General features: G+C 34.8%; 1 protein-coding gene across 4 annotated transcripts in view; it reads right to left on the bottom strand.

Moving 5' to 3' along the window:
* GRIK1 (glutamate ionotropic receptor kainate type subunit 1) overlaps positions 1-27,252 on the bottom strand; it is a 495,577-nt gene that overhangs the window by 89,194 nt on the left and 379,131 nt on the right. For all 4 annotated transcript variants that reach the window (XM_049785753.1, XM_049785754.1, XM_049785756.1 and 1 more), the window contains exon 7: positions 20,783-20,926. In XM_049785753.1, coding sequence (XP_049641710.1) covers positions 20,783-20,926 — 144 coding nt within the window. The remainder of the gene's footprint in view (positions 1-20,782; positions 20,927-27,252) is intronic.

Here is a 27,252-nt window from a genome sequence, read left to right as displayed (position 1 = left end):
GTCAATTGTTTTGATATCATTACAGACCAATTGAATCATGTCAATTAAAATAGGTTGGGCTTGTTCTAATTTAGAGCAGCTTAGTTTCACTCTTGCTCTTGGTGTGGTGCAAAATTTACTATCAGCCATCAGTGAATAATCCTTTTAAAATAAAAAGGGCCAATTATAAAAAAAAAAAGGGAGGGGACTTTGCAGATCTCTAACTATCAATTTCTTTGAAAACATCTTTCTGAGAAGAGAAATACAGGAACACGGAGGGGCTGAAGTATTTTTGTAGCTTTGCACAGAGAATTGCAGTGAGTGAACTTAGTACTTGTCCATCTTTAATCTGGATCCTTCCTTATGTACTTACTGTTGAAAGTCAGTTTCTTTGATTTATCCTACCATAGAGACAGCATTATTTGCATTTTTGTGAGTTTTATTGGGGATGGGGAGGAGAGAGATTTGCAAAATGCTAGTTTTATCTGGCAGTTTTGAGGAAGAGTTGAGGAAAGGAGAGGGGGGGGGAGGAGTGGAGAGAGGAAAGAGAGACAGAAAGGAGAGTTAGAGGCCTCCAAGAGAATATGAGCTTCTCCAAAGACAGAGTACACATGCCAACATTTACGCATGAATGTGCACATCTCAAGAGGGGATATGTGCATGGCACATGCATTTGTGTACCATGTGCATGCGCTGACAACACACGTGTCCACTTTTCAAGCATTCTTGCCAGATTGTATCTATCTCAAGGCAAATATGAGCCAGTGGCACTGAATCCAACTGAATTGGAAGGAGATGAAAGAGCAACAAATCCTAAGTCAAAAGATGCTCACCAGGTACTCAGGATTTCATCTCTGCCCTGCTTCCATCTAGTCTCATTGGGCACAATTAACTTACCCTAGGTCTATAGCTTTATCAGCCAGCCCAAGTGCATCTGGGGACGGGGGTGTGCTGCCAGAAGCTCTGTGCAAAGGGGTCACACTCCAAAAGCAAAGACAGGCTGATTATTTCCATTTAATATAAATTCACTGAGCAAAGTGAATTGCATAACATCATCGTACATCTGCCATCGATATTTTGATAAGTATTAAGAAGATTATGGATTGGCAAAGGCATGGAATTGGAGTATCAATTGCATGTACTTTTCTCTTGTATCCTTCCTGTGCTTCAGGCTAAAGTGCCTTCAGAGAAGTCTCTGGGATTCGGATTGTAGAGCTCAGTGTTTCCATAGTGGCTGTCATTTATTTGTTTTAGAATGTTTATTCAAAATCAGCTCCTTTATTGCTTCATGCTCATTTGCATTCCCTTTCCATCGTCCTATGGCATTTGGCTCAATTCCATGACTTCTGAATCAGTATCACACAGGGTCCCACAAAATTGCTGGGCCCTACAGGTACCAGAGAAGTCCATAGTGTTTATATGGTTCATTGCAAGACATTGATTGTAGACAATCAAATGTTTGTGAAATTTAATGGGCAAAGTCCTTGGGAGACTTGTTATTCTAAGTATCCTCACAGTAAATCTTTCTGAAAAATTAGTCTCTTGTGTTTGATTTTGAAAAATCTCAGTTGTGAGACTGATCTGGCTTAAACTCACAAAATTCTTCAGTGAGAACATATATACAAATCAATGTCATATAGTTAAAATCAGATTCACTCTTACCTGTGAGGGTAAAAGCTGGTGCCTACCCAATACCTCATTACTACTCTGGTGCATTTGCTGCTAGGATGCTAGGTGTCCTTAGCCTAGAGATACTCAATGACAGGATGCCTGGGAAACAGGTATCCTAAACGTGTAAAATTGATGATTGATAATGAATAAATTAGTAATATTGGGTATATATTAGCCTCCTGAGAATCCTACATACTGGAAAGAAATGAATGTTCAATAAGTCCCCTATAAGACTGAGAGGTTATATTTCTTATAGCTTGTTTCTCTGTCCTATCCACTGTCCAGCATTAGGTTTTCCTGAAAGTTCATGTTTCACAAATCCCTTGCATACAAGTACCCACTTTAGGCTGTACTTCAGTGGAATCTGACCTATAATAGATCTAGAAAAACTAAAGTATTCTTAAAAGTTGGAAAGCTTGCTATTCTTTGGATATTCATGTTCATAATGATACCTATAAGAAAAGATGGAAACTTGACATTAGCTCATAGAGAATAAGAATGCAAGAACTATCAGATTGATTAGCTAATCAGTAATGTATCATCACACTTAATCACCATCAAAACACTTCAAAGTAGATATTTTACTTTTCTCTTTTATAGAAAGTAAACCAACTCTCATGTCCAGGTAGCATAATTAGCCATAGAAAACCCCAATTGTGGGGGGCACACCCAGCAATGCTCAGGGTTTTCTTCTGACTCTGTACTCAGGGATCACTTACAGCAGAGCTTAGAGGGTCATATAGGATTTAGGGGATTAGATTCTGGTTGGCAACTTTCAAGTTAAGGACCAACATATTTGTATTAGGCACTCTGATTCTATGGAAAACCCAAACTTAACTGTCAATCTCATTTTAAAGAATAATCCATTTGTTTATTTTTGTTATTTTACTTTTCTGGTTTCCTTTACTTCATCCTCATTTAATTAAATATAATATATACCAGTGCATATTTGCTGCTACCAATGTCTCCAGTTTCCCTCCTTCCCGCTCCTCTACCTCCCCTGTCTGCCCCTGTAGCACACATTATTTCTTTTCTTTTTCTTCTTTTCTTCTTCTTCTTTTCTTCTTCTTTTCTTCTTCTTCTTCTTCTTCTTCTTCTTCTTCTTCTTCTTCTTCTTCTTCTTCTTCTTCTTCTTCTTCCTTCTTCTTCCTCTTCATCTTCTCCTCCTGCTTCTTTTTCTGCTTCTCCTCCTCCTCCTTTTCTTTTTCTTCATCATCTTTCTTTTTCTCCACCTCTTCTTCCTTCTTCTTCTACTTCCTCCTCCTCTTCCTTCTTCTTCTTCTCCTTCCTCTTCTCCTCTCCTCCTCCTCTCCTCTTTCTCTCCTCTTTCTCCTCTTCCTCTTAAGGGAATCATTGTACATGTTTTGCATTCTGATGAAGACTTGGATTGATACAACATTGTCTCCTAACCATCACTGGTTTAGCTCTAGAGAGCCTCAAGCAATGCTGGGTTCAGGCCCTCGAAGCCTTTGTGCACACTTGAAGCCTAGGTAGTCCCTAACACTGCCTGTTAACAGTCACACCCTATCCTTGTATAAAATCACTAGGAGAGGACACCTGGACTCACTTGAAAGTAACTTGCATCACATGAGATTGACCTTATTAAAAAAAAATTCTTAGCTGAAAATAGAATGCATAATAAAATGGTTAGTCTTAACCTTATATAATGGGTCAATTCATTAGGCCTTAAGGTCTGAAATATAAATTCTACCAAGTTAAATAGAGTAGAATAATCACTTAATGATCAGGTAATGTTAAGGAAAGAACATTTCATCTATTTTGATTATTTTTAAAATGTCTTGTTGGAAAATCTTGTTGATAAAATTAGCACTTTGCTCACTGAAAAGAACAACCTGAGTTGGAAGTGCACAATTAGGTCAACAGTTTTTCAAATATAAAAATCTTCATTACTCTTTAAAACAAAATCTTTTGTAATTGTTTCCATTATTTTATAAAAATAATAGACAGTGACTGCAAAAATTAATTATGATGATTAAAATGTTATTTTTCAATGTCTTGTTCAAAGGAATTTGAATCACAATATTGTCATTCCATTTGATTTTTTATGAAGGTTCTAGATGGCAAGGATGATTGTGGTGAGTATAGATTATTCAGATAATAAGATAATACTATTACCAGGCTGTGTACCATTGGATGTACATTGAATGTATTTTAGAGATTTGGAAAGGAAAACAAAGAGAAGGTCTCTTCAAAAACATTGACTTTACTCTTATTTATTGTGCCACATAAACTTTAAAAGCTATATTTACCATGGAATCAATGAAAGGAAGGAATGAGTAGAAAATCTCTAACTAACCAAAAGGTCAGTTACTGTTATTAGTGTCAAAACCTGACTTTCTAAGGCAAACCGTAGGAGCCTCGATTTACATAAAGGCCAACAATGAACATTTTCATTCTTTTCTCTCAGTGCTCCTTTCTAGGCTGCATGCAAAGGGAGTTGTTATTCAAATATTATTTCCAAGTTATAATTAACTTGATGTTCAAATCACTGGTTTGCAATTTCAATAATGTAGACAACTAAAGCCAGTGGGCTTTAGACAACTGTGGGCTGAACTTGCTATTTGGTCCATGGAAGACCAAGAAGAAAAGGTGGAAAGAGGGTGAAGAAGGCTTGCCCCCTCCTAAGCAAAGCCCACGCTTTCCCTTATATCCTCGATGCTCCTGCTGTTCTGAATATTAGGGGAAAAGAAATGTTTGAGCAAGGCCTTTCATTTTTCCTTTCTACCACTTTTGGTTCCTCAGCATGAGTTTCTTCCTAACTCTGTGTTTCTCTATAAGATCTTTAGTTAGAGCTGACATCATGAGGGCTAGACGCCAACTGCTTTTGGTGTAGGTCTATGGGTGTCTTTTAGCCTGTTCCATATTGTGAAAACTGATGAAGGTTTACTTATGAATATCATAAGATCTTTGTGCACAGATATTTGCCACATCATAAGATCTTCATACATGGATATACATGATTTCATAGGGAATGAAAGATACACACATAATTTTATTTGTTTGTTTTTGTTTTTGGATCACACTATGCAGCTCTCAGGAGCTAATCTTGACTCTATGCTCAGAAATCTCACCTGGCAGGCTTGGGGGAACATATGGGATGCTGGGATTCAAACCACCGTTTTTCAGCATGAAAGGCAAATGCCCTATTGCTGTACTATCTCTCCAGCCCCTACACAGCATAATTTAACCTTCTCTTAATATTCTAAGTAAAATCTTTCTCAAATTGACATAAGAATTATCTAAATCTTTGGAGTTCGAATGTGAAGAGTAATATATTTGTTTTTAGCAATTTCTTCAGGTCATCTGGTATGTACTACAACTTGGGAAGTTCTTGCTTAAAGAAGGTAGTCATTAACACAACCTAGAAGTTCATTTATGATATGACTTCTGCTGACCATTTTCTATTTATCTCATACTGTAATTCAGGTGATTACTTGCCAGTTGCAAGTACGAAATGCTTTTTATTCTAGATTGTTGGCCATTTCCCAATTCATTCTCTAATATTGTAGCCAATCCTCAGCATCCCCTGACAAAAATTTTGAGTCAACTCAGAAGAATCCACTGTCCTTGTGATCCTTATTACCACAGTCTGCATTTCAGTCTCAGGTATGGCCTTTGAGAATATCTGTTTATTAAAGTCAGAGTCTCTTCTGAATTGCCTTATGAAGATTACTGTCATAATTTCTAGTATGCAATATATTTTCCTCAATATTGATGATACTGAATCTAAATGCCAGAGTTATCTTGGCCATAAATGGCATATGAATGTTTATTCCTTCATTAAGTATTTCTACTCAAGAGATAAATTTCAACTACAGGTGTCACAACTGATACTTGCTTTGTCTCTGGAATGAAGAAATCCTAACTTCTCTGAATTTTCTTGCTTTCTGTCTCACTGAAAAAATTAGAAGCAGGATAGTTCCATCACCATATCTACTACATAATCTACAGCATCTATACACGATTTCTGGTTTCTCACCTATTATCAGAAATGAACCACATGAGCACTATGCTCCTCATTTCTCTCTTACACAAGAACATAGTTCTAGCAATTTTTCTTTCTCCACAATCAGTATCTCTCTGCATTAAACATTCTAGTTGGCACAGATATGTGATACAATAGATCTCATCTTCTTAAAAACACTTGAAATTGCAAGTCCAAAACACTAGACCGACCATTGTCTAGTGTTTTACCATTGGTTTTTTCCTTTCATTCTAATGCCATGTAGACTAGGAATTTTTAACTTTGTCTTCAGAGTTGGCAGGACATAAGAACTAATAAGAAACTAATAAAAACTAATAATATCTAGCCAAGACATGGATCCAGATCCATATTACTAACTCCAAAGGTATCCCTGACCTTAAAGAGGAGACAAATAGGAATAATAAAATGGATCTGGCATGTATGCTTAAGAGTACTATGTGGGAATTACATCTCAGTTTTCACAACTGCAATAGGAGAGACTTGGGGAATTTTGAATATACTTACATTTGCATTTAAATTTTTGTTTGTGCTCATGGCTTAATCCTGTCTTTATGCCCATTTGTTCACATTCTGGAGTGACTTTGAGACCATCTGTGGTGCAAGGAATCAAACTTGGGCTGACTTCATACAATTGCAGCAAGGCCTTTATCCACTATAGTGCTTCTCTAATCCTTCATTCCCTTTTAAGATTTAGAATTCTTCAGTCTATATTACTAGTTAGAAAGAAAAAAGTAATATTTTCCTGGGAAGGTGAAGTTGTTATATAAATGAATCTCAGAGATGTTATGGGTTGCCATAATTTAGTTGGAAGCATTTTCATTCTATACCAGCAAATTGCAATCATAGAAGAAACAATCATATTTTGCATCGAGAAGTCTGAAGATTCACTATCTAGGAAACTCAGGTGTAAATTGCTTTATTATTTTGTTTCAGGGGCAGAAAAAAATTTTGGATCAATGGCATTTGTAACTTTTAAAACTCTGTTAGAGTTGGAAGCATAATTATTCAAGAGAGAACCCAGAGGAATTTTTCTGAATCTTCAGAATTTCACAAGGTTATTAGAAATATTTAAATTTTATTCCATATACAAATATTTTGAACGAGAGAGGCAATACTTTCTGCAGCAATCAGGGCCCAGTTCCACTTCAGACCACGGGGGTGGGGTTTGCAAGACTGAAAACAGAGCTTAGAGCTTTGATCACAAAAGCTAGGTGCTTGAGCCACATTACTGCTTCAGAAATATTTTTAGATATAGAAAACATTTTTACATACACAAAGAAGTATAGGCAAGTGTTTGGGGACTTGTTAGTTGAAAACCACTAGATAGTGATTAATGGTCTCCTTAGTCCTCTTTAAATTCTGAAATCTTGGATTAGAGAGGCATTTAAGTACAGAGAATAAGAGCATGGAATTTCTGATGTAAGAATTGCAGTTGGTGCATGTTTACACTTGTAATTTTGAGCCAATTACCCACCCTTGTTAAGCCTCAGTTTCCTCATGTAAAATGGAACTGTTGTGCAGCTCAAGAGATAGAAAACATTTCAACATTGCAGGCTCCTAATTAGTCTTGTTCAGTAGTTATTATTTCTTGGTGAAGGTTCCAAACCCTCTAATAACTTGTCTGCAGGATACTCCAACACTAACCTGTGGGCCTTAGTTTTCTTTTCTGATCATTGCATGAACTCTGTGAAGTCAGCCCTGGATAACTAAAAAGGGCAAAACCTGCAAATCACCTTTCCTTTAAATAGACATATTTATAATTTATAATATATAATTATAATTTATTTTATTCATTTATTTTATAATTTTAATTTAAAATTAATAATTTTAATAAGGGTGTGAGCTAACCTTTTTATGATTTATTTGATGGTTTTGACATGAAGCACAGAGGAAAATATTCAATAAACTGAGGAAACAATTAGGGTGGAAAAGTAACTGATCAGTCCTTTTAAGACATTACTATACAAATACACTCAGGAATTTGATGTCATCGAGATAATAAGCAACTTGATCAACAAGTAATTGATCAGTCCTTCCACTTTTAGGACATTACTATAAGAACACACTCAGAATTTTGAGGCCACTGAGACAATAATAACTTGCAGAAAGTTACATAGATCTTTAGTGTCAGGAGAAATAAAATGACTATTTCCTTCATTTTTTTGATTTTGTTTGTTTTGTTTTGTATTTGTTTTTTGGACCACACCCAGTGATGCTCAGTGGCTTCTCCTGGCTATGCACTCAGAAAATGCTCCTGGCTTGGGGGACCATATAGGAGGCCAGGGGATTGATGGAACTGCAGTTCGTCCTAGGTTAGTGTCATCACTCTGGCCCCATATAATGACTATTTCTGATGCTCAACACTCAAGAGAAATATTGTATTTTGAATATTGCACATGAATGTGCATGTGGACTTATCATAGGAAGAATCACATTATAAGAAATACTTGATGGAAAGTTCTTATAAATATAGTATAGAACAATATAAGCCTACTTTTTATATGATTTTTATATGATTTCTTTTTTATATGATTTTTCTTTTTTATATGATTTTGTTTAGTTTGCTCCCAAAAAGAAAAGCAATTATATTGCTGAGTTTAGCATAAAAATTTAAAAAAGGAATAACATTGTTTCTGGCTTTTGATTAACTGTATTTAAAAAGAAGATGAATAAATGTTATTGTCACACCATCCTCATTTTAAATAACACCTGATAGAATAGTTGCTACATTGTAGTGTCAATATTAGACACACTTGAGCATTACTGAGAAGCCTTCCCTTTCTTTTTATTTGTATTTCAAATAGAATTTTGATTAGTAGGACAGTGTTCGACAATAGTCCCTGATTTTGGTTAATTGAATCATATTCTCTGGCTATAATTTTTATTGATTGATATCAATGTTTAGCACCATTAATTCTTCTATGCATTGGTAATCACATTATTTCTAGTCTGGGAATTCTAAAGAGTGATCAATTATACTAAATTAATTATCCAACACATTCTTAATATGCTCAATTCTCAACATATTCTCAATATTCTTTGGTAGTCAGTGGGTCTTCTGATTGCCCTGAAAACCTGAAGAATAGGTGTCATTAGCAATGCAATATTTGAAAGCAAATGCTTCATATTGGAATAAGCTAGAGTTACATTTCAGAATTTTTCAGCCATTATAAAGATTATTCCCAAAAAAAAAAGTACTAGTCAAATTAAAAGGTTAAAAAGTTGGAGTAATAGGATGTAAATATTTTAGAGGGAAAACATGGACTCAATAAATTCTCTGTGCTCCTGTAAAGTGATACTTATTAACTAGAGCATACTTCATGGTATCTTACATTATTTTATATGTTGTTACCTGTCCAAACTGTTTTTCTTTGTTATAAGTTAGTTTTACTATGTCTACACACAAAATTTTTGATTTTATAATTATTTTTGTTAAGAATCTTATTTTTTAGTGTAATAAACAATGCCTTACATGACAGGAATATTATTCATTTATCTTTGAACTTCATCATCTGTATTTGACAGTTGATCAAAATATATAGTTTATGACTGAAAGTATCATTTCAAAAGGTACATCTATTTAAGAGGAGGAGCAAAATCTGAGAATTTGGACTATCTTTCTACTTCCCATTTAAACAAAAAAGGCTAAAGGATTAAAAAGACAGAGAGAGAGAGAGAGAGAGAGAGAGAGAGAGAGAGAGAGAGAGAGAGATCCCCCAGATACATTCTCCTAGCTCTTTCCTCTTCTTCTCAAAAGATGTCAACAAGAAAACTGGGACCAGAGCGATGGTGCAGCAGTAGGGAGTTTGCCTTGCACGAGGCTGACCCCGGACGGACCTTGGTTCCACCCCCTGGTTTCTATATGGTCCCCCAAACAAGGAGCAATTTCTGAGCACATAGTCAGGAGTAACCCCTGAGCATCACCGGGTGTGGCCCCCAAAATCTGCCCCCCAGATAAAACTCTGTAATCTAAAGATCAAAGATCTAAGTCAGGTGATCTCACGGTTATGGAACTGACTGTGGTAAGACACATTTGCCCCCTTTATTTCTACCAAAATTGATCCTTGAGCATACATGGTTATGGTAAAAAAAAAATGTTGTTGTTAAAAAGAGAATATTAAGGCACCATTCTGAAAAATTGTGTAGAGAAGATAGAAAAGGGAATTTTATGGATTTTAAATTTTTGTCTACATTTGGCCCTGTCTCAAAAATCAGAGTTAACAAGCAAAGTTTGATATGTTAATTCATTTAATTTTAATTAAAGGAAGCTTACTCTGTATATATATTTAAACACAAATCGGTGAAACTAACTATACAATTACTGTCATTCCAAAGGTCTCTAGAGTCTGAAACAATGACAAATATCTAAAATTCACCTAATGTGATCTCTGTCCAGTCACCCAAAATTTTAAGCCAGTTTCCAGAAAAGCAATTTAAAAAACAAAATTGAAGTATATATAATAATGGTGATGAAAATAAACATTAAGCATAGCAAGAAATGATAAACATGACCTTTAGACCACATAACTTCCTTAGATGTCAGCTATTTCAGGAAATGAAATGGTGCATTTATCTTATTCTCATCTGTTCAATATATAATTATTTTAACTATTATGTGTTGTTTATAACCCATTATCTTGCAATAACAGCTTGCATGGATCACCGCTTAATTTAAAAATATAATGGCTTTTCTTGCCAATATTTGATTTCCAGCTCTAGATCTGCCACTTTAACTATATCTGTGCCATATACTCAGTGTAAACTGACTTACATTTGCTAGGATTTATCTTAGAATATGCACCTGGATTTTCTTTTTTTTTCATGTGGTAGTATTCTTTGGCCCTGGCTCATGCAGTGGCTTGTTTTCTAAATTGCCATAAATTGGCTTCTGTACTTGCTAGTCAACTAAATGGCCAGAACACATGTCAAACTCAGTGGGTGTGAAACGGGTGGGAATAGGGAGCTTGCCCAAGAATATAGATAATGTTACTATTTATAACCAGAAATCAAATCATTTGATCTTGAATTACTCAAAATACTTTGATTATATTAATCAAATTATTTCTGTTAGACAAACACTAATATTATAGCTAATCAATATATTATTTTCCTATGAAGCTAAAATATGTAACTCATTTGCATTGAAATAATATTATTTTTTTAGTTTTCCAAGTTAGGTGGAATAAAGTACTTTAAAAACATCTAATTATTAGGTCACCAGGATTTACTGAGCATTTGCAATATAGATGATACAAATTGAATGCTATAAATGAAAAGTAGGAGATAGACTGAATTTATTTATTATGTAAAAGAGTAAATAAGATAATATGGGCTACATGATGAAGTAAAAATATTTTGGACAATAACACAATAACACAATGGTATGGCATTTGCCTTGCAAGAGTCTGATTTGGAACAGACCCTGGTTTGATTCCCGGCATCCCATATGGTCCTCGGTGCCTGCCAGGAGTGATTCCTGAGTGCAGCCGGATGTGGACCAAAAACCAAATAAATAAATGAATAAATAAAATATTGTTTAAAAAATTTAGACCAGTTTGAGAGGACAGATAATAAGGCACGTGCCTTACTTCTGGCTAACCTGGGTTCAATACATGGCATTTTATGTGGTACATCAAGTTCACTAGAATTGATCACTGAATAGAGTCAGGAGCAAGCTCTGATCACTGCAAGATATGTTCCCAAACTAAAATTCTAAATTTTGCCCAAGAGATAGTACAATACATAAGTGGCTCACCTTGCAGTTGGACAACCTGGGTTGGATATGAGCATCCCCATACAGTCTCCAAACCTCACCAGGAGCAAGCCCTGAGCACAGAGATAGGAGCAACCCCTGAGCACAGAGACAGGAGTAAACCCTGAGCATTTCTGGATGTGGCCTACATACAAAAATTAATTTAATAAACAATATTATTAAAATTAATTCCATTAGTGTGCTTTAATAAGGCTAGTAGGATTAGAATATCTATGTTACTCTCACAATAGATTCTTCTGCAGAGTAGTAAATCTCATTTATACCAGAGACTATTCTTTACAACTCTATTTGTTTGTAAGTAAGAGCTAACATCTAACCTAACAAAGAAGGCTGTTAAAACATCCATCAGGGTAAAAACACATTTCATTTATGAGTTGTTCCTTTATGTGTAACCTCTATTTTCTTAACTTTTTCATGTTTTGTTACCTCCATTCTTACAGGGTTTTCCTTCAAGTTTCACATTTTTAATGAGTCATTTTTAAAACATTCATACATACTATAGAAATGTTCATTTCTCTCTTTAAGAAACCTCTTAAGAATTTTTCCTTTTAAAACAATCCTTGTCATCATCTCAAGTACGTTATACAAAAGCACACACACACACACACACACACACACCAGACTTCTCTTGTAAAGTACCAGAGAAAACCATTTTACTAACTATTGCAGTCTTGGTAATTAAAATGTACAGATATGCATACACAAATTGACTTTACTTATAACCCTGGATGCATTTTATATACATTTAAATATATATGTATATATAGTTATTGAAGTTTTGGTTATGATGCACTTTGATTAAAATGTTTTATTTTGTGCAATAGTATGCCATATATTAGGATGTATGATATACACACCTTCATTTAAGCAAATGATGTTTATTGAGTTAAAATAGTTTTTAATGTAAACTATTTATCACAAACACCTAATAGACTTGTATAGAAATAAAATTTTTCAATTACTGTAGTTTAGAAGCAGACTCATAAACATGAGAAGAATAATTGACATAAATCTCTGAATATTATCTTACAAAGACAAATCTTATCTCAAATCATATAAATAAGAAGAGTTTTGCAGAACATCCAATTCTATGCCAACATAACTCATTTTAACATTTCTCATAGGTAATTTTTTGTATAGCCATTGTGAAAACTTCAGGTGATAGTTAATAAAGTTCATAGAACTAGTACAACTGTGAACTATAAGCATTTAGAAATTCACTTTTTAAAATCCCCAGTTGAGCATAAAAATGAAAAATCTATTTTTTAAATCTAATTTAAGTCTAAATTTAAGTCATAAATTTGTGAAGTGCAGGGTAGAATGGTTCTCATGGACATGAGATCTAAGCACTGATATTATAGAATGAGAAATTAAAGCAAACTACTACTATACTTCTACAATTGAAGTGATGTCTTCAGGGACAAGAAAAACATACTTCAAGTGATCATGCTAAATATAATAAATAAGGAAACAAAAGAAAGTATTGGATAGTTTTACTCCTGTGTGAAAAATAAATTACTAAAGCAAAAGAAATAACAAAAGTAACTCTTGAACTCAGTAAAAACTATAATGGGTACTGGAGGGAAAAAGGTGTGAAAATTGGGTATGATGGATAGGGGGTCTTTGTTTTGTGGTGGAATAGGCATGAGATGAACCTTTGGTACTAGGTTTAGTGTCAAATACATACAGAGGTATGAAGTCAAACTATTGAAACTCCAGAGTAGTATAAACCAACGTCAATGGAAAATGCACATAAAGAAGAATAAAGTGTGAAAATTCAGATACTTTTCAATAGAAGAATGAGAAATATAAAGCATATTAATTTGGCTAAGTTTGAGAGCCAATGAAATTCGATTTAGTGACCACTTATCCTGTTCAAAATCAATATGCAACAATGGAAAGTCTTATTTGAAGAGCCATGGTAGAATTAAAAAACAGCAGAGCTTATGTTTCTTAAAGAAATTTTTTTATTAATTTTGCAAATTTTCACCTGGATCCCATTTAAATACAACAATTAGAAACAAACAAAATTTTTCCTACCACTGTAAAATCTTTGTATGGGACATCACCAAGATCTATATAAAACAGGCACAATTTTCTGATGCTGTTTTGATTGGCTTTGTTTTGATAAAAAGAAAATTATAAATGTAAATTTGTAAACTAGATATTTAAATTGAAACTTTTAAAATCATAGAGTCAAAAGGATTTTTCTTAAAGCATCTATATAAGTATTAATACTTTTACTTTGGTTTCTAATTGTTTCTCATGTGTATTTATACATAAACACAATGTATATATCACTTTGATTATTTGTGGAAAAGAGTTGTAACTGTTTAAGTAGATAGGGTGCTTGCCTTGCATGCTTTCTACCCAGTTTGATCCCAGTACTCCATATGATTCCTAAGTCAGAAGTGATCACTGAGTGTAGAAACAAGAGTAAGACATGCCAGCTCCAGGTGTGACTCAACACCCCTTGCCCTCCCCAAATATCAAACAAATTTACAGGACTTAATTAGTTGCATGTACAAGACGAAAAAATTTAGGTAATCTATAAAGGTGTGGTCTTAGTGGCATGGTATAGGTTGTAATTATTATACTTTGGAACTTTACCTACTGAAATATTCAATGTGGGAACCAAAATGGTAAATAGATGAATAAAAGAGTAGATAAACAATTCCAAGTTGCCAGTGCACAAGGAAAAAGAATGAATTGTTTTGGAATAAAATAATTATAAATGGCAGTTGCATTTTGAGGAGTAAGAGTGAAATACTGATAGGCTTTTTCTGGACATAACTGTCCTTTGGGGAGCTCATATTTCTTTACTTTCAGGTTATAATTTTCTAGTTTTATTCCTGGTAAGTAAAACATCCAGAGAGGCAATCACAGAAAGCAGAAATGAGTTGAATGCAGTTGAACATGTAGAAGATTCATGCTGATTCAAAATGGCAAGATTAAGTTGCTAAAGACCAATGTGGATTCTCAAGTGGTAAAAGAATCCTACCTATAAAATGATCAATTTAGGGGTGAACCATCTATAAGAAGTTTGCTATGTTGTGATTGTAGGCACTACCAGCGTTTCCTAGGAAGACCTCTCTTTGTGTGTGTGAGGTTTGGTCAGAGACCCTCTGATGGATACTCCATCATCAGTGGTAGGATTAATTAGAGGAGTGAAGAAACTTCATCAGGAAGAGCAAGAGTCCAGAAGTTCAGGGATGGAAGAAAGGTTCTATACTTAAATCTCAAATAGGGATTAATTTCTTGATTTGTATCAAGGATACATCAAAAGAAACTTTTGAATTCAGAGTCAGAGAAAGTGCTTTAAGTAAAGTAATTAGCTTTGAAAATTTCCAATCCCACTGAAGACGCTTTTTTTTTTTATAAGACCTACAGAACTCTTGGAGAACAAAGCAGTCCAACCAAAAAAGAAGTGTCCTAATTTTTTGAACCAAGTAGTGATTACTAAGGTTAGAGTGATGAAGAAAGCAAACAAGGGAGGGAGAGGAGAAATATTCCCCTCCCCTTCTTTTTAATAATCATACAATATATTTGAAGTTAGGAAGAATGGAAATGTCAAATCAAGATGAACATCTGATAAATATTTAGAACAATCATGCAGGTTGTAAACTCTGCTCAGATTTTCACTAAACAATTTTATGTGAAATTGGTGGGGGATATGGAGTTAGAATATGGTATGTACAAAACCCTATTTTATATTGATTGGATTTGTTTACTAAAATAAAAATATAACACTGGGCCAGAGCAGTAGCTCAGTAGAGCATTTGCCTTGCACTTGGCTGACCCAGGACAGACCTCGGTTTGATTCCGGTGTCCCATATGGTCCCCCATGACAGGAGCGATTTCTGAGCACATAGTCAGGAGTAATCCCTGAGCATCATTGGGTGTGTCCCCCCAAAAGAAATAAAATAAAATATTTGTATTTGTTTGGCATTCCAGTTTCAAATAGGGCCTTTTTATAACAGTAAATATTTAATTAATAAAATAAGAGTCTACTTGGGAGTGTCTTAATGTGGATATCCTAAAATATTTTTCTAAAATTTTTTTTCTAATATGAACACAACTGGATGATGTTAGATCTAAGGGAGAAATTAATATTACAGAAAAATACTTAGATATTTATCTGAAAAATTTCTAAGCCTTTTAGTTCAACAAGTTATGTTCTCTTCCTCACCATGATATCTGTAGGATTTATCTGTATCAAATATCCTATTCATAGATACCAGGATAAACTCTTTGAAATCACATTTTGTCTCTGTTTCAAGAATAGCAATTTGGGGAACACTGAGAAAATGGTAGAGGGAAGTGGGCACTATGATGGTGGGTCTGCTGTTGGAATACTGTATTCATGAAACCCTACCATTGACAGGCAGTATTGTAAAATTGTAAATCATGGGGAAGGAGATAAATTTTCCCCATAATTAATTATATTTCAAGTTCTCAATGCAGCACATCTTTTTCACCAACTAGAGTTTCATATGGGCTTATCCCTTCACATGGATCACTCCATGGGTGAAGAATGGAGGTTTCATTTATAGATTTCATTTATATTGTTGTGCTCACTGCATTGGAACTCCCTTTCAACTGACTTCTATTTTTAACAGCCAGTTCAGGTTAACTAGGATGTTTTTCAGGCCCTTGAGATTGCAGACCGATTTCTATGCCTTTTATGGGAACTATGGCTTTATATGGGCCATATGACCCAGAAAATATTTGAGAATCCACTGAATGAAAAACTCTGATCCTCTTCTCTTACCCACAGTTCATAGCCTTAAACTGTCTATTATTGGTTCAACTCTTCTCAGATATGTTCCTACTATAATGACTCTGGAATTTCTCAGGTCAAGTGGAGCAAAGTCTGTCCAAAGCAACAAATTGGAAAGACTAGCTGGAAGCACTTTAGCTCCCTCACATCAGCTATGATTCCCCAGACTGACCTGTGATTTAAATTTCTAGAAATTACCCCTGGTAGACTCAGAGGACCATATGAAATGCTGGGGATTCAACACATAGGCCACATGCAAGGCAAATGTTTGATCATCCTGGCCCAGAAACTGAATTATTGAATTGAATTATTGAATTCTTTGATGCTTGATCATTCTGCTTTGCCATTTCTCTCTTCTTTTTCTTTCTTTCTTTCTTTCTTTCTTTCTTTCTTTCTTTCTTTCTTTCTTTCTTTCTTTCTTTCTTTCTTTCTTTCTTTCTTTCTTTCTTTCTTTCTTTCTTTCTTTCTTTCTTTCTTTCTTTCTTTCTTTCTTTCTTTCTTTCTTTCTTTCTTTCTTTCTTTCTTTCTTTCTTTCTTTCTTTCTTTCTTTCTTTCTTTCTTTCTTTCTTTCTTTCCTTCCTTCCTTCCTTCCTTCCTTCCTTCCTTCCTTCCTTCCTTCCTTCCTTCCTTCCTTCCTTCCTTCCTTCCTTCCTTCCTTCCTTCTTTCTTTCTTTCTTTCATTCTTAATAAGAATGATGACAATAGTAAAATAGAAAGAAAGCTATTCATACATAGTTTAGGCAATATAATGAATTTTTCTGTTTTGTTTTCGAGTCACAGCCAGCGATGCTCTGCAGCTACTTTTGGCCTATACTCAGGCTTGGGTGACAGACAATATGGGATGCTGGGGAACAAACTTGAGTTAGCCATGGGTAGGATAAGTGTCCTACCCATTATACTATTGCTCTGGTCTGGTAATGCAATGTTTTATCTGCATTGAGTCATTTCTCTCTGACAACCCACCTTTCTTGATACACGTTGTTACAGAAACTTTCATTTTATAGCTATTGGCCTTTACTGAGCAGTTATTACATCCTGAACATTTGCTAGACAATGCATATAAATAAATAGGTGTGACTTCTATTAAATTACGATATGGATATTTATTCCCATTTTTTAAGAAAACTGAAGATCCAAGAGAGTGCAAAGCTAACTTCACAAAAAATAGTCATCACAATGAATTCATAGGTATCAGGCTTTACAATAAATTTCAAGGTTTATGCTCCCAGTGCTAGATTTTTCATCCTGATACGAAATTTTCATCAAGAATTTACTTACTCATGTGATAATTAAATTCCTTAATCTCTTACCAGAACCTACAATCCTAGTGAAGATTCTGACTCTGCTATATTGTATTGTTTCTATTAAATTAATTTTATATAATTTTTATGTAATTGTTTTTATTGAATTGATTTTTTAAAATTTTTATTTTGACCAAAGTGGATTACAAATCTTTCACAGTAATATTTTAGATAAATGCAACATTGAATCAGGGGTTGAATTGATTTTTTAAGTACTGAGTGTGGGTGCTTTTCAATACCTTTGCTTATTCATTAATTCCTGAGGTTGATATCTATTATTGCCTGTCTTGCTCTATGTGGGACTTATCCAAGAACTATAGAGTAAAGACTTAGAAAGACACAGCTTGCAAAAAGATATGCAAACAGATAAGATAAAATGGTCTAATCTAGCAGATGTGCTAATATGTGGAGGCAAAAAAATCTAAATTTCTGAGCCAAGACCAGCAGATCAAACTTAAGAGGCAGGAAATTTTTCGTAGAAACAGATGGTAAGTTCAGGGAGATGTATCAAGCGCACCAAGTACCAGGAAGGGAACCAGGGATGAGACAGGGCCAAGCAATGAGGAGTCCAATCACAGCAGCCCCTGTATGAGTCTTCCTAAGTAAAAAGCTTTCCTTTGTGGCATAGGCATGCAAATGAAGCCTGACATTTCTCCGCTATACAGAATTCATTTTAATAGATAATAGAAACTGCACAATCTCATGTGGGGACAAACAGTTCCTCGGGGTCCAAGTTAATGTTACTTACATAATGGAGTCCCTGTACACTCGCTGAGTGGAAATTTATAATCTCCTCCTCTGCATTTGCTTAATGAATGCCCAGAGAAATAAACCATAATACAGTCCATCAAATTTAAAGATCTTCTTGAATTTCCCCTTTTACTAAGTCAACCCTAAACATTGAAAGATACTTAGCGTGAGGCCTCTCTTAAAGACCTACTGGTTCCAAATGACGTGTAGCATTGTCAGGGGGGTTCTTGCACACATAACTAATTCCCTTTCTGCTTGGGAAGTTTACTTCCATGACAAATTTAATCTTCACTCCATCGATTTAATCTGCTGACTTGTGCCTTTACATGAATTCTAATTACCGAGTCAGGAATTTACAAGCAAGTGATGGTACTGGAAGTGTTAGGAAGTTTTGTTGAACCTCGCTCTCATTTCATGTTTCTTTCATTCATTTTGTTGCCCGCAGTTTGGTCAGATTTTCTACTCGAGATACTCACAGTTTTCTCACTTTGCATGTTTGAATTTGTCTCAGAATTCTCGCAATGCCAGTCCTCTAGCAGGTTGGGACATTCATCTAATTACCCCCAATCTGATCTTGCTGGCAGGTAGCTACAACTTGTCAAAGGTTGAACAAGATATTGAGACTCCAGATAGGATGAGAGGAAAGTTATGTGAAGTTTCTCAAGTATCCTCCATCCCTGAGTTTCTCTTCCCATTCCCAACTGTGGAACGTGACAATGAGAAATTTGCTCTTTGGACTCAATGACCATAACAAGCTTTCTGGCTTTCAATATTGTGTCTTGTCTTGCAGCTCATTACTTCTTTCAATGGGTCTAAATTGTGCCTGGTAATTTCACCTGCTTTTGCAACTGGAGTACAAGTGAAAAGATGCTCAGGGGGTGCTCAGAGTGTTTGATCATAACCTTTCATGGAACTTCAAGCCTCTCCTTGCCCTGGGTTGAGATAAAAGGGAACCAGCTGTTTTCTTGTTAAAGATCAAGGTGATAAGGATGGAGATTCAGGACATAACCATAATCACCCGCAGGGAGAAGAGAGCTGGCACTGTTTTTCTATTAGGCACAGTGTGTCAGATTTATGTAGCTATCAGAAAGGATTTTTCATTTCATGCCTATTTGTGATTTCTTTGTTGTTATTGCCGCCAGTTTTTAAATTCCTAGCAACGTCCTCTGTCAAGTGAACGTGGCTATTACAAGTGGTTTATTCCAATGTTGGAAATAATTTCAGATTTTTACTATATTTTTTACAAACTTTATTTTTGCTTGGTGGGGGAACACAGTGCTGCTCAGGGCTTATTCCTGTTTAGGGAATAATCATGAAATATTCCTGAATGTTCAGGGATTATTTTTGACAAGAACCAGGGATGAGACTACATGAGTTGCCAGGGATCAAACTCAGATTATTGAGTGTAAGGCAAATGCCTTATCCACTGTATTATCTCTCCAGCTCTTTATAATTATTGCCCTTATATTTAACCCCATAGTACTCCTGTGAGAAAGAAGCTATTACCTCCATCTTGCAGATGAGGAAACTGAGACACAAAGAGTTTAAGGAACTTACCTAGTTTTATTACTCAAACATGCTAGTGAACTAAAATTGACAACAACTTGAGGAACCAATGGGATAAGGCAGAAGTTTAAGACACTTGTCTCATATTCAGTGGGCTCTTGGTTTGATCCCTGGCACCACATATGATTCTCTGAGTAATGTCAAGAATGACTTCTGAGAAAACAGTGAGGGATAGATTCTGAACACCAATAGATGAGCCAACCCTCTAACCCCTACTCCACCAAATAATGAAAAAACATCAAGTGTGCATGCCAGGGCTGGGTTAAGGGAAAAGAAGTGTCTTGGAATTTTAGAGCAGGACTTCATAAAGATTACTTACAAGGCTTTAATACAAAGAAAAGGATCAGGGAAGTCCAAGAGATTATCTAGGACAATAGTAAGTCTATTTATTTGAAATAGGACTTTTTCAGTTTACTGACCAAAGGTCAAATAATAGGTGACAAAGAAGTCTTTTTTTTTTTTTTGTATGCCTGTAAAACCACTGGGATTATAAGTGGTCACTATTGGAATTAGTTATGGTACCTTTCACTGATGGAGTAACCCATTTCTTGATTCCAAAAGTCCTAGAGTAATCACTTGTCCTCTCTATGAACTCATATGAGATAAAGTTGAATGAGGGATCATAGTTGAAGTGAAGGAGAATCCGTATTATGAACTGGCACTTTAACTTCTCAAATCACACTGTAAAAATTCATCATAGTTTTCCTTGACCAGTATTTATAATCATGGACTCATATACCAAGTGGGTCAAAGGGGAAAAAAATCACATACATGAGGAAGGGGTGCAAAGCACGAGATAAGGGGATCAGTTGTCAAAAATTGAGGCACAAGAAGGAAACAAGGTCATCAAGGGCCTTTGTCAAGAAAGGTTGAGAAGTACAGAAATCCCATTAAAAATGGAAAAGACAAACCGAGCTGAGTCAAAGGAAGAACTAGGCTATGAAAGCAGCACTTGCCTCTTTGATCAGGTTCATAAATCTGGGTCCAAGGCGCCAGGGCTTGTGTCGATGGCACTGGAGGGAGCTAACAGTCAGCTGGGCAGCCCGGTGGGAAGCGATGGCCACCATGTACACAGCGTCGTACATCAGGGCAGCATCTGTCTGTGGAGGGAAACACACAATATCTCTTTGGTTTCATCTTTACCTATGTAATCACTCTGCTTCTTTATCATCTTTTTGTCTGATCTCAGCAGCCATTTTTTCTCCAGATGAGCTATGTTCACTATTTATTTCAGCTATTTATGAGATCTACAATCAGATTTCTTACTAAAGAGTAAACTGGACTCATAGCTCTTCGTTTTGAGTTTCCAAAAAGAAAAGCAAAAAAGGCAAAAACAAAGCCAGTAATTCAGATCAGTGAGAAAAGACTTGTTTCAAGGCACAGATATTTTTGGAATGTGTGTGTGTGTGTGTGTGTGTGTGTGTGTGTGTGTGTGTGTGTGTGTAAATATTAAAGTGTTGAGATCTGCCACATTGAGTGAGAAGCTCACAAAATTCAATATTTCACTACTACATCTTGCATCTCATTTTTCACCTATTTGTTTCTTTGTTTGGAGGATATTTCTACAATGGATGGGTAATTTTTAGATAAGGATATTGGTGTTGGTCTTTTTCATTTATCATAGTCATGGAACCAATTCAATAGTAGGCTGGAGAAGGAGTTTAGCTATGAGGAACAGACAATTGTACTCTGCTCAAAATAAGCCTACCCTGGACAAAATTTGCACCCCAATTATTGTAAGTGGTAATTTCTTTGGGGAGCTGGAAATCTCACTTATCCTTTCTCATGACATTTTATCACTTCTAAAATTCCACATGTTTTAAGTTATTTATAACATATATTGCCTCTTTCAGAATAAAGTCATTTAATATTTCCACATTTTACTTGATTTTATTTATTTATTTTTTTTTTTGTTTTTTTGGGTCACACCCGGCGGTGCTCAGGGGTTACTGCTGGCTGTCTGCTCAGAAATAGCTCCTGGCAGGCTCAGGGGACCATATGGGACACCGGGATTCGAGCCAACCACCTTTGGTCCTGGATCGGCTGCTTGCAAGGCAAACACCGCTGTGCTATCTCTCTGGGCCCTTACTTGATTTTATTAAACTTTCAAATATACTTGCTTATTTGACCTTATCAATAATTCTTTAAAATGAGCAAGGAGACAGATACAGTTATTTATGTCAGAGAATTGTCTTCCAGACAGAATATTCTTTGTATAGGGAAATAAATATATAGATGAGTTAAATCTAGAATCGGGTCATAGACTAGTGTTTATCATGTGGTTTTTCTGAAATCCGTTGATTCATTCAAAGATTTACTGTGCATTTACTGAGCTTAATTTTACAGAGCAGATAAAAAGAGAGAAAATAATGACTATATCTTGCACTCTATTAAAATTTGAGTTCAGAAACTCTAACTACTTTGAACCCATATTGCCTATACAATCATTTCATTTTCCTTATATATTTGTGTTCACTGTTATTACATTTGTTTCTAAATAAGAATGTGATTTCTTGAAGACCTAAACTGCTCAACTTGATTTGTTGCAGACTGCACTGTTCTTGGCATGTGAATGTTGTTTAAGAATTGTTTGCTGAAAGAATCTTATTTCATATCCTAGGATGAATTACATTTTTGTGTGTGATCAGTGGAGAATCCTAAGATTTTAAGATGTCTTTCTAAGATGTTTACTCATATTATTGGCACATAGAACTGGTAGTTATTGTAGCAACTGTTGAAGCTTATCAATGTTTGCTCATTTTAGTTCAAGATTGACAAGATCCACTACAGAGATGAAAAGGTCAGGTTTAGGAAAAATAAGTGACAAGATTAATGCCAGGCTGCTAATTAGCTGCATGACTAGGGATTGAACCCACAATTGTCTATAATAGCATGATGTTTGTCACAGTGATTCACTTAGACCCATTTGTTCAATTGAGGGATTTGAAATCCATGAGCAGAATGAGTTCTTCTAAAACTATAATTCAATAGTAGTGGCTGATGTTTATCAAACACTTATTATGTGTGAGATTCTATTTTAAATAGTTCACAAGCATTTAATCTTCACTCTAGCTTTTACTCCTAGATGGATGAATCACTGGTGAGGTTTAATATCAATGTCTTTCCTTAAACCAATGAAGGGAAAGCCAAGATTCAAAACTGCGAGGTTGGTGCTAAGGTTTATGCCCAGCAGGAAACTATGCTTTATCTAAGCCAAATGTTCTTTTTAATAATTATAATATCATTTCATTAGTATTTAACATTTGTTGACAATTATTTTGTCATCCACTAGAATGATTTTTTGCCAGCTATTTTTTTAATAATTGAAATTTAGCCTTTGAAATAGATATTATCCTCATTTTATTGAGAGAGGAATTAGGATTAATGATATAGGAAATAGTTTGCATAGCTATCCTAAAATTAAGACTCTAGTCATGATTTTAATTCTAAATAAAAACATATATCTCAGGGCTCAGAGAATACAACATGTAAGGCACTTGCTAACTATATACTGTATTATCAGCTTTGATCACCTGTAACAGGGTTTCCAGCCATCCTGGGAATGATTCCTGAGCCAAGAGTAAATCCTGAGCACTGCAGGGTATGGCCTCCAAATCAAAAATCAAAAACAAAACAGATTTGAGCAATGCAATGTAAATATATATAAAATATGTATTGACATTTGCATATCCATTTACTAATTTATTGGTTACTCTGATAGAGAAATGCGAGGAAGGAATTCCAATGTCCTAAATTTTTGACAGGTTAAGCTTAGAAAGACTTTTTATTTCTTTTCCAAAGCTGCTGTTATACTGGCCTGGGAAATACCATATTTCAAAACTAAAGACCTGATCAGTGGTTTTCAATGTAAAGAGAAATATCCACTTATTTTTCAAACTATGCTATCTCTTAACATGCAATGCTTTCTGAAATGGAGGAAATGTTTATTCTATTTTATAGCACTAATAAAGCATCACTGAATTGTCTCCTTTTTTCAGTTTTGTGCTGGAGGGCTGCTTACCTAACAGCAACTCTCAAGTCATTTTAGGTCAATGTAAAAGAAATTGGTCTGTGCTTCAGATTTTAGTCTTCAAAATGTTTTTGTGTTTCACATTTTACTTATGTCTACAGCCTAGATTTAACCACACTGATCAATGCCCCTTGAAGAATTTTTCTTTTTAACAAAACAAAGAAGAGCAGTAGGCTTCTCCAATACATAATGTTTTATTTCAGTGATATAAATTAAAGGGTTTATTCCATGGAATTGGTGGGGGCTCAACTTTTATATTCTAAAGAAAGGAATGGTTATTAATTGGTTTCTGAGAGCTTAGGCTTACACCTTTGGGATATCCTGCCTAGGAAGAGTACTTGTATGTCTTTGGGAGCTCAGACAATGCTGCTTTGGGGTAAATATTTATTTTTGTTCATCAGGAATCCTGAAGCTATTTGACTTCTGGGATGGAGAGAGGGAGACTAAGTTACGAAGGTAACTGATGGTTACTCTGTGTCAAAGAATTTATCTCCCCAGTAAGATCCCTGGACACCAAAGCCTGAGTAAACTTTCTGCTTGGCTATACTTCAAACATTTTGCCAAATACCTTGCAGGGAAAATAAAGCACTATTACTATGACTCTGTTGAACGGGGATCTGTAGTTCACTTGTTGTCTCCCTTGAACTTTGTCCTTTGGCAATTTTAATCTGTGTCTTTAACCATAACCATGTGGCTGAGAAAGATTTCATCATTTCTCCAAGTCTTTCTAGCAAATCATCTAACTTGAATATTGTCTGGTAAACCTTGAACTTAGACCTGTGAAGTACTATCTCTGCATAGGATCCATGTTCCACCATTTTTATGACTACCTGCCATGAAACTCACAGTAAAAAAGGCAAGATGAGATAAGGGTAATCTCACATTAAGGGAGTCTATCAGTTTCCATGATAATTAAGAGGCACAGTGAGGAGTCAGAAAAAGAGGGATATATGTGAAATTATAAGAAAATTAGAAATTTGAGTAATCCCACTGGTCAAACAAAGTAAGGCAGGTCCCAGGTACAAAATCAACATGTAAGCAAATAGATTTGCTTTGAACAAGAAATAATAAGAAAACTAAATACCTTGGTTCTTCAGAGTATCTGTGGTTTTTCTTTTTATCAACTTACAAGCTGAAAAAACAAGTATCATCAAATGAATGCAATTTTATGTCTAAGTGGCTTTGTGTATGTGAACTAAATTAATTTGTGGAGTAACACTGTACATTACTAGTATATGATTTTGACAGGTGAACAAGTAGGTTTAGAAAGGCTAAATAACTTATGTAGTCCAGTTATTTAAAGAAAAAAGGGAGGAATTTAGTCTAAACTTTATATATCATAAAAGCTTTCTTTTCTTATTAGTATTACCTTTTATTATAGGTGGATCAGTATGCATTTATATTGAAGACTGAAAGATGTCTACCCTTTCAGTTGGTTTGTGATTCTAGGGAACACTCAGGTGAAAGATGAGGATACTAATTGGAATTCATATTAAAAAAGCAAATAACACATTAATGTTTTGTTATTTCTCTGATTCTTATGCAACACTGAACCACACAAAATTTTACTCCATCAGAGAGAAATTGATCTGAGAATTATCATTCTATCTCCCTAATTTATCCCAAAACTAATGATTTGAATCAACAGAATAGGAAGAGAAATTAAAATATTGTGGAAAGAAACAATGTGGATATTATAGAGGCTCTCTAATATTTGGAATTAGTATTTTAGTTGATAAAAACTTATCCTTTAAAAAAATCTCCAGATGTTTTAAATGAGCAAGTTTTGATGTTTTTAAACTCTATTCACTTTTAACAATTTTTTCTACTCAATTTAAATCCATTTTAAAGTCAATATTTTTAAAGAAAATACTATTCTTAAATTGGAGGTAAAATAATTTTTCACTAGCACTTTTTTATTTTTATATTTGAATGTGTGTTGACACATGTAACAGTATTTCTTAAGGTATTAATGTACAAAATCTCTAAGAAACTTGTAGAAATGCTAACATGGAAAATATCTAAGCAGGTTGAAAGTAATAATTCATGGTTTTAAATAATTCTATTTTATATTTATATGGGCATTTTTATTTCAAACTTTTACATGTAAAAACATTCAAAAAACAGGGAAATCATCTTGGGAAATAGTGGGGATACTGCATAGGATTTCAAACACTGCAATTTTACTATGGAGAAAGACACTAATAGTGGCTGGGCTAGAGTGATAGTATAGTAAATAGGGTGTTTGATCAAAGCTGACTTGGGTTGATCCCCAGCACTCAATATGGTCCCCCAAGCCCTACAGAGTGATCCGTGAGATCAGAGCCAGGAGAGTCCCCTGAGCACAGCTGTGTGTGCTTAGATACTTAGATAAATATAGTAGTTAAATAATGATCAGGGGCAGGAGCGGTGGCTTGAGCCATAAGACATCTGCCTAGGATGGACTGTGGTTCAATTCCCCACCCCCCATGTCCCATATGGTCCCCCAAGCCAGGAGTGATTTCTGAGCACATAGCCAGGAGTAACCCCTGAGTGACACCTGTGTGATCAAAAAACCAAAAAAATAGGTCAATTTTGTAAATATACTTTAAAATAATTTTTATTTTTACTACCTTGTCTATTTCTTATTTTAGAACCTTCTTTGTAATTTTATGGCAGGATTTCAGGTTTCTATAAATATTTTAACTTAATATCTGCAGTAATAGGATCTTTATTTATATCAATCATTTATTTCTTAAGATATATTTATTGAAGCCTGGTTTATTCCAGAACTTTTCTATTGCTAGAGTTAAAACAAAGTATAAGACAAAGAATCTATTCTCATGGAGTTTATATTCTTAGAGAGGAATGTAATCAATAAACTAATCAAAATATAAGATATGGATTCACAGGACTATAGAAGAAATAATGCATGGAAGGAAAGAGGCATTTAAGCAAAAAATTTAAGTGGGAGTGGCAAAGGCAGGAATGAAATGCAGAGCCTATAACAATATATTGTTATATATATATATATATATATAGCCTATAACAATATAAGTTAACAATATTAATTGAATTAACAGATTTAAAAACAAAGTATATTTTAAGTTGAAGGTAGAGGAGAAATTGTACAAATACAGAGGCAGGTGGAAAATAAATATTTGTTAGCACTGAACCTAACAAAGTTGGAATAATGGGACATGTTCTCTTGACTCCTGGAGTCATCCATATGAAAGGCCTTTTCCATGCATGCCCTTTAATCTTCCTATGCCTCAGTTTATACACCTCCAAACCCATCACCTCTACTCGAAGCAAAAAGGAAATAGTACATTATAAAAGAGGTTCTTTGGATAAAAGAGGTAAGTGTTATGTTCTCAGGATTCATTTCATTTTTAAGATTTATATGCAATAATCCAG

The sequence above is a fragment of the Suncus etruscus genome, chromosome 13, assembly GCF_024139225.1.
Source record: "Suncus etruscus isolate mSunEtr1 chromosome 13, mSunEtr1.pri.cur, whole genome shotgun sequence".
Classification (NCBI taxonomy): Eukaryota; Metazoa; Chordata; class Mammalia; order Eulipotyphla; family Soricidae; genus Suncus; species Suncus etruscus.
Note: the sequence above shows the minus strand (reverse complement) of the source record. Positions and strands in the feature narration are given on the sequence as shown.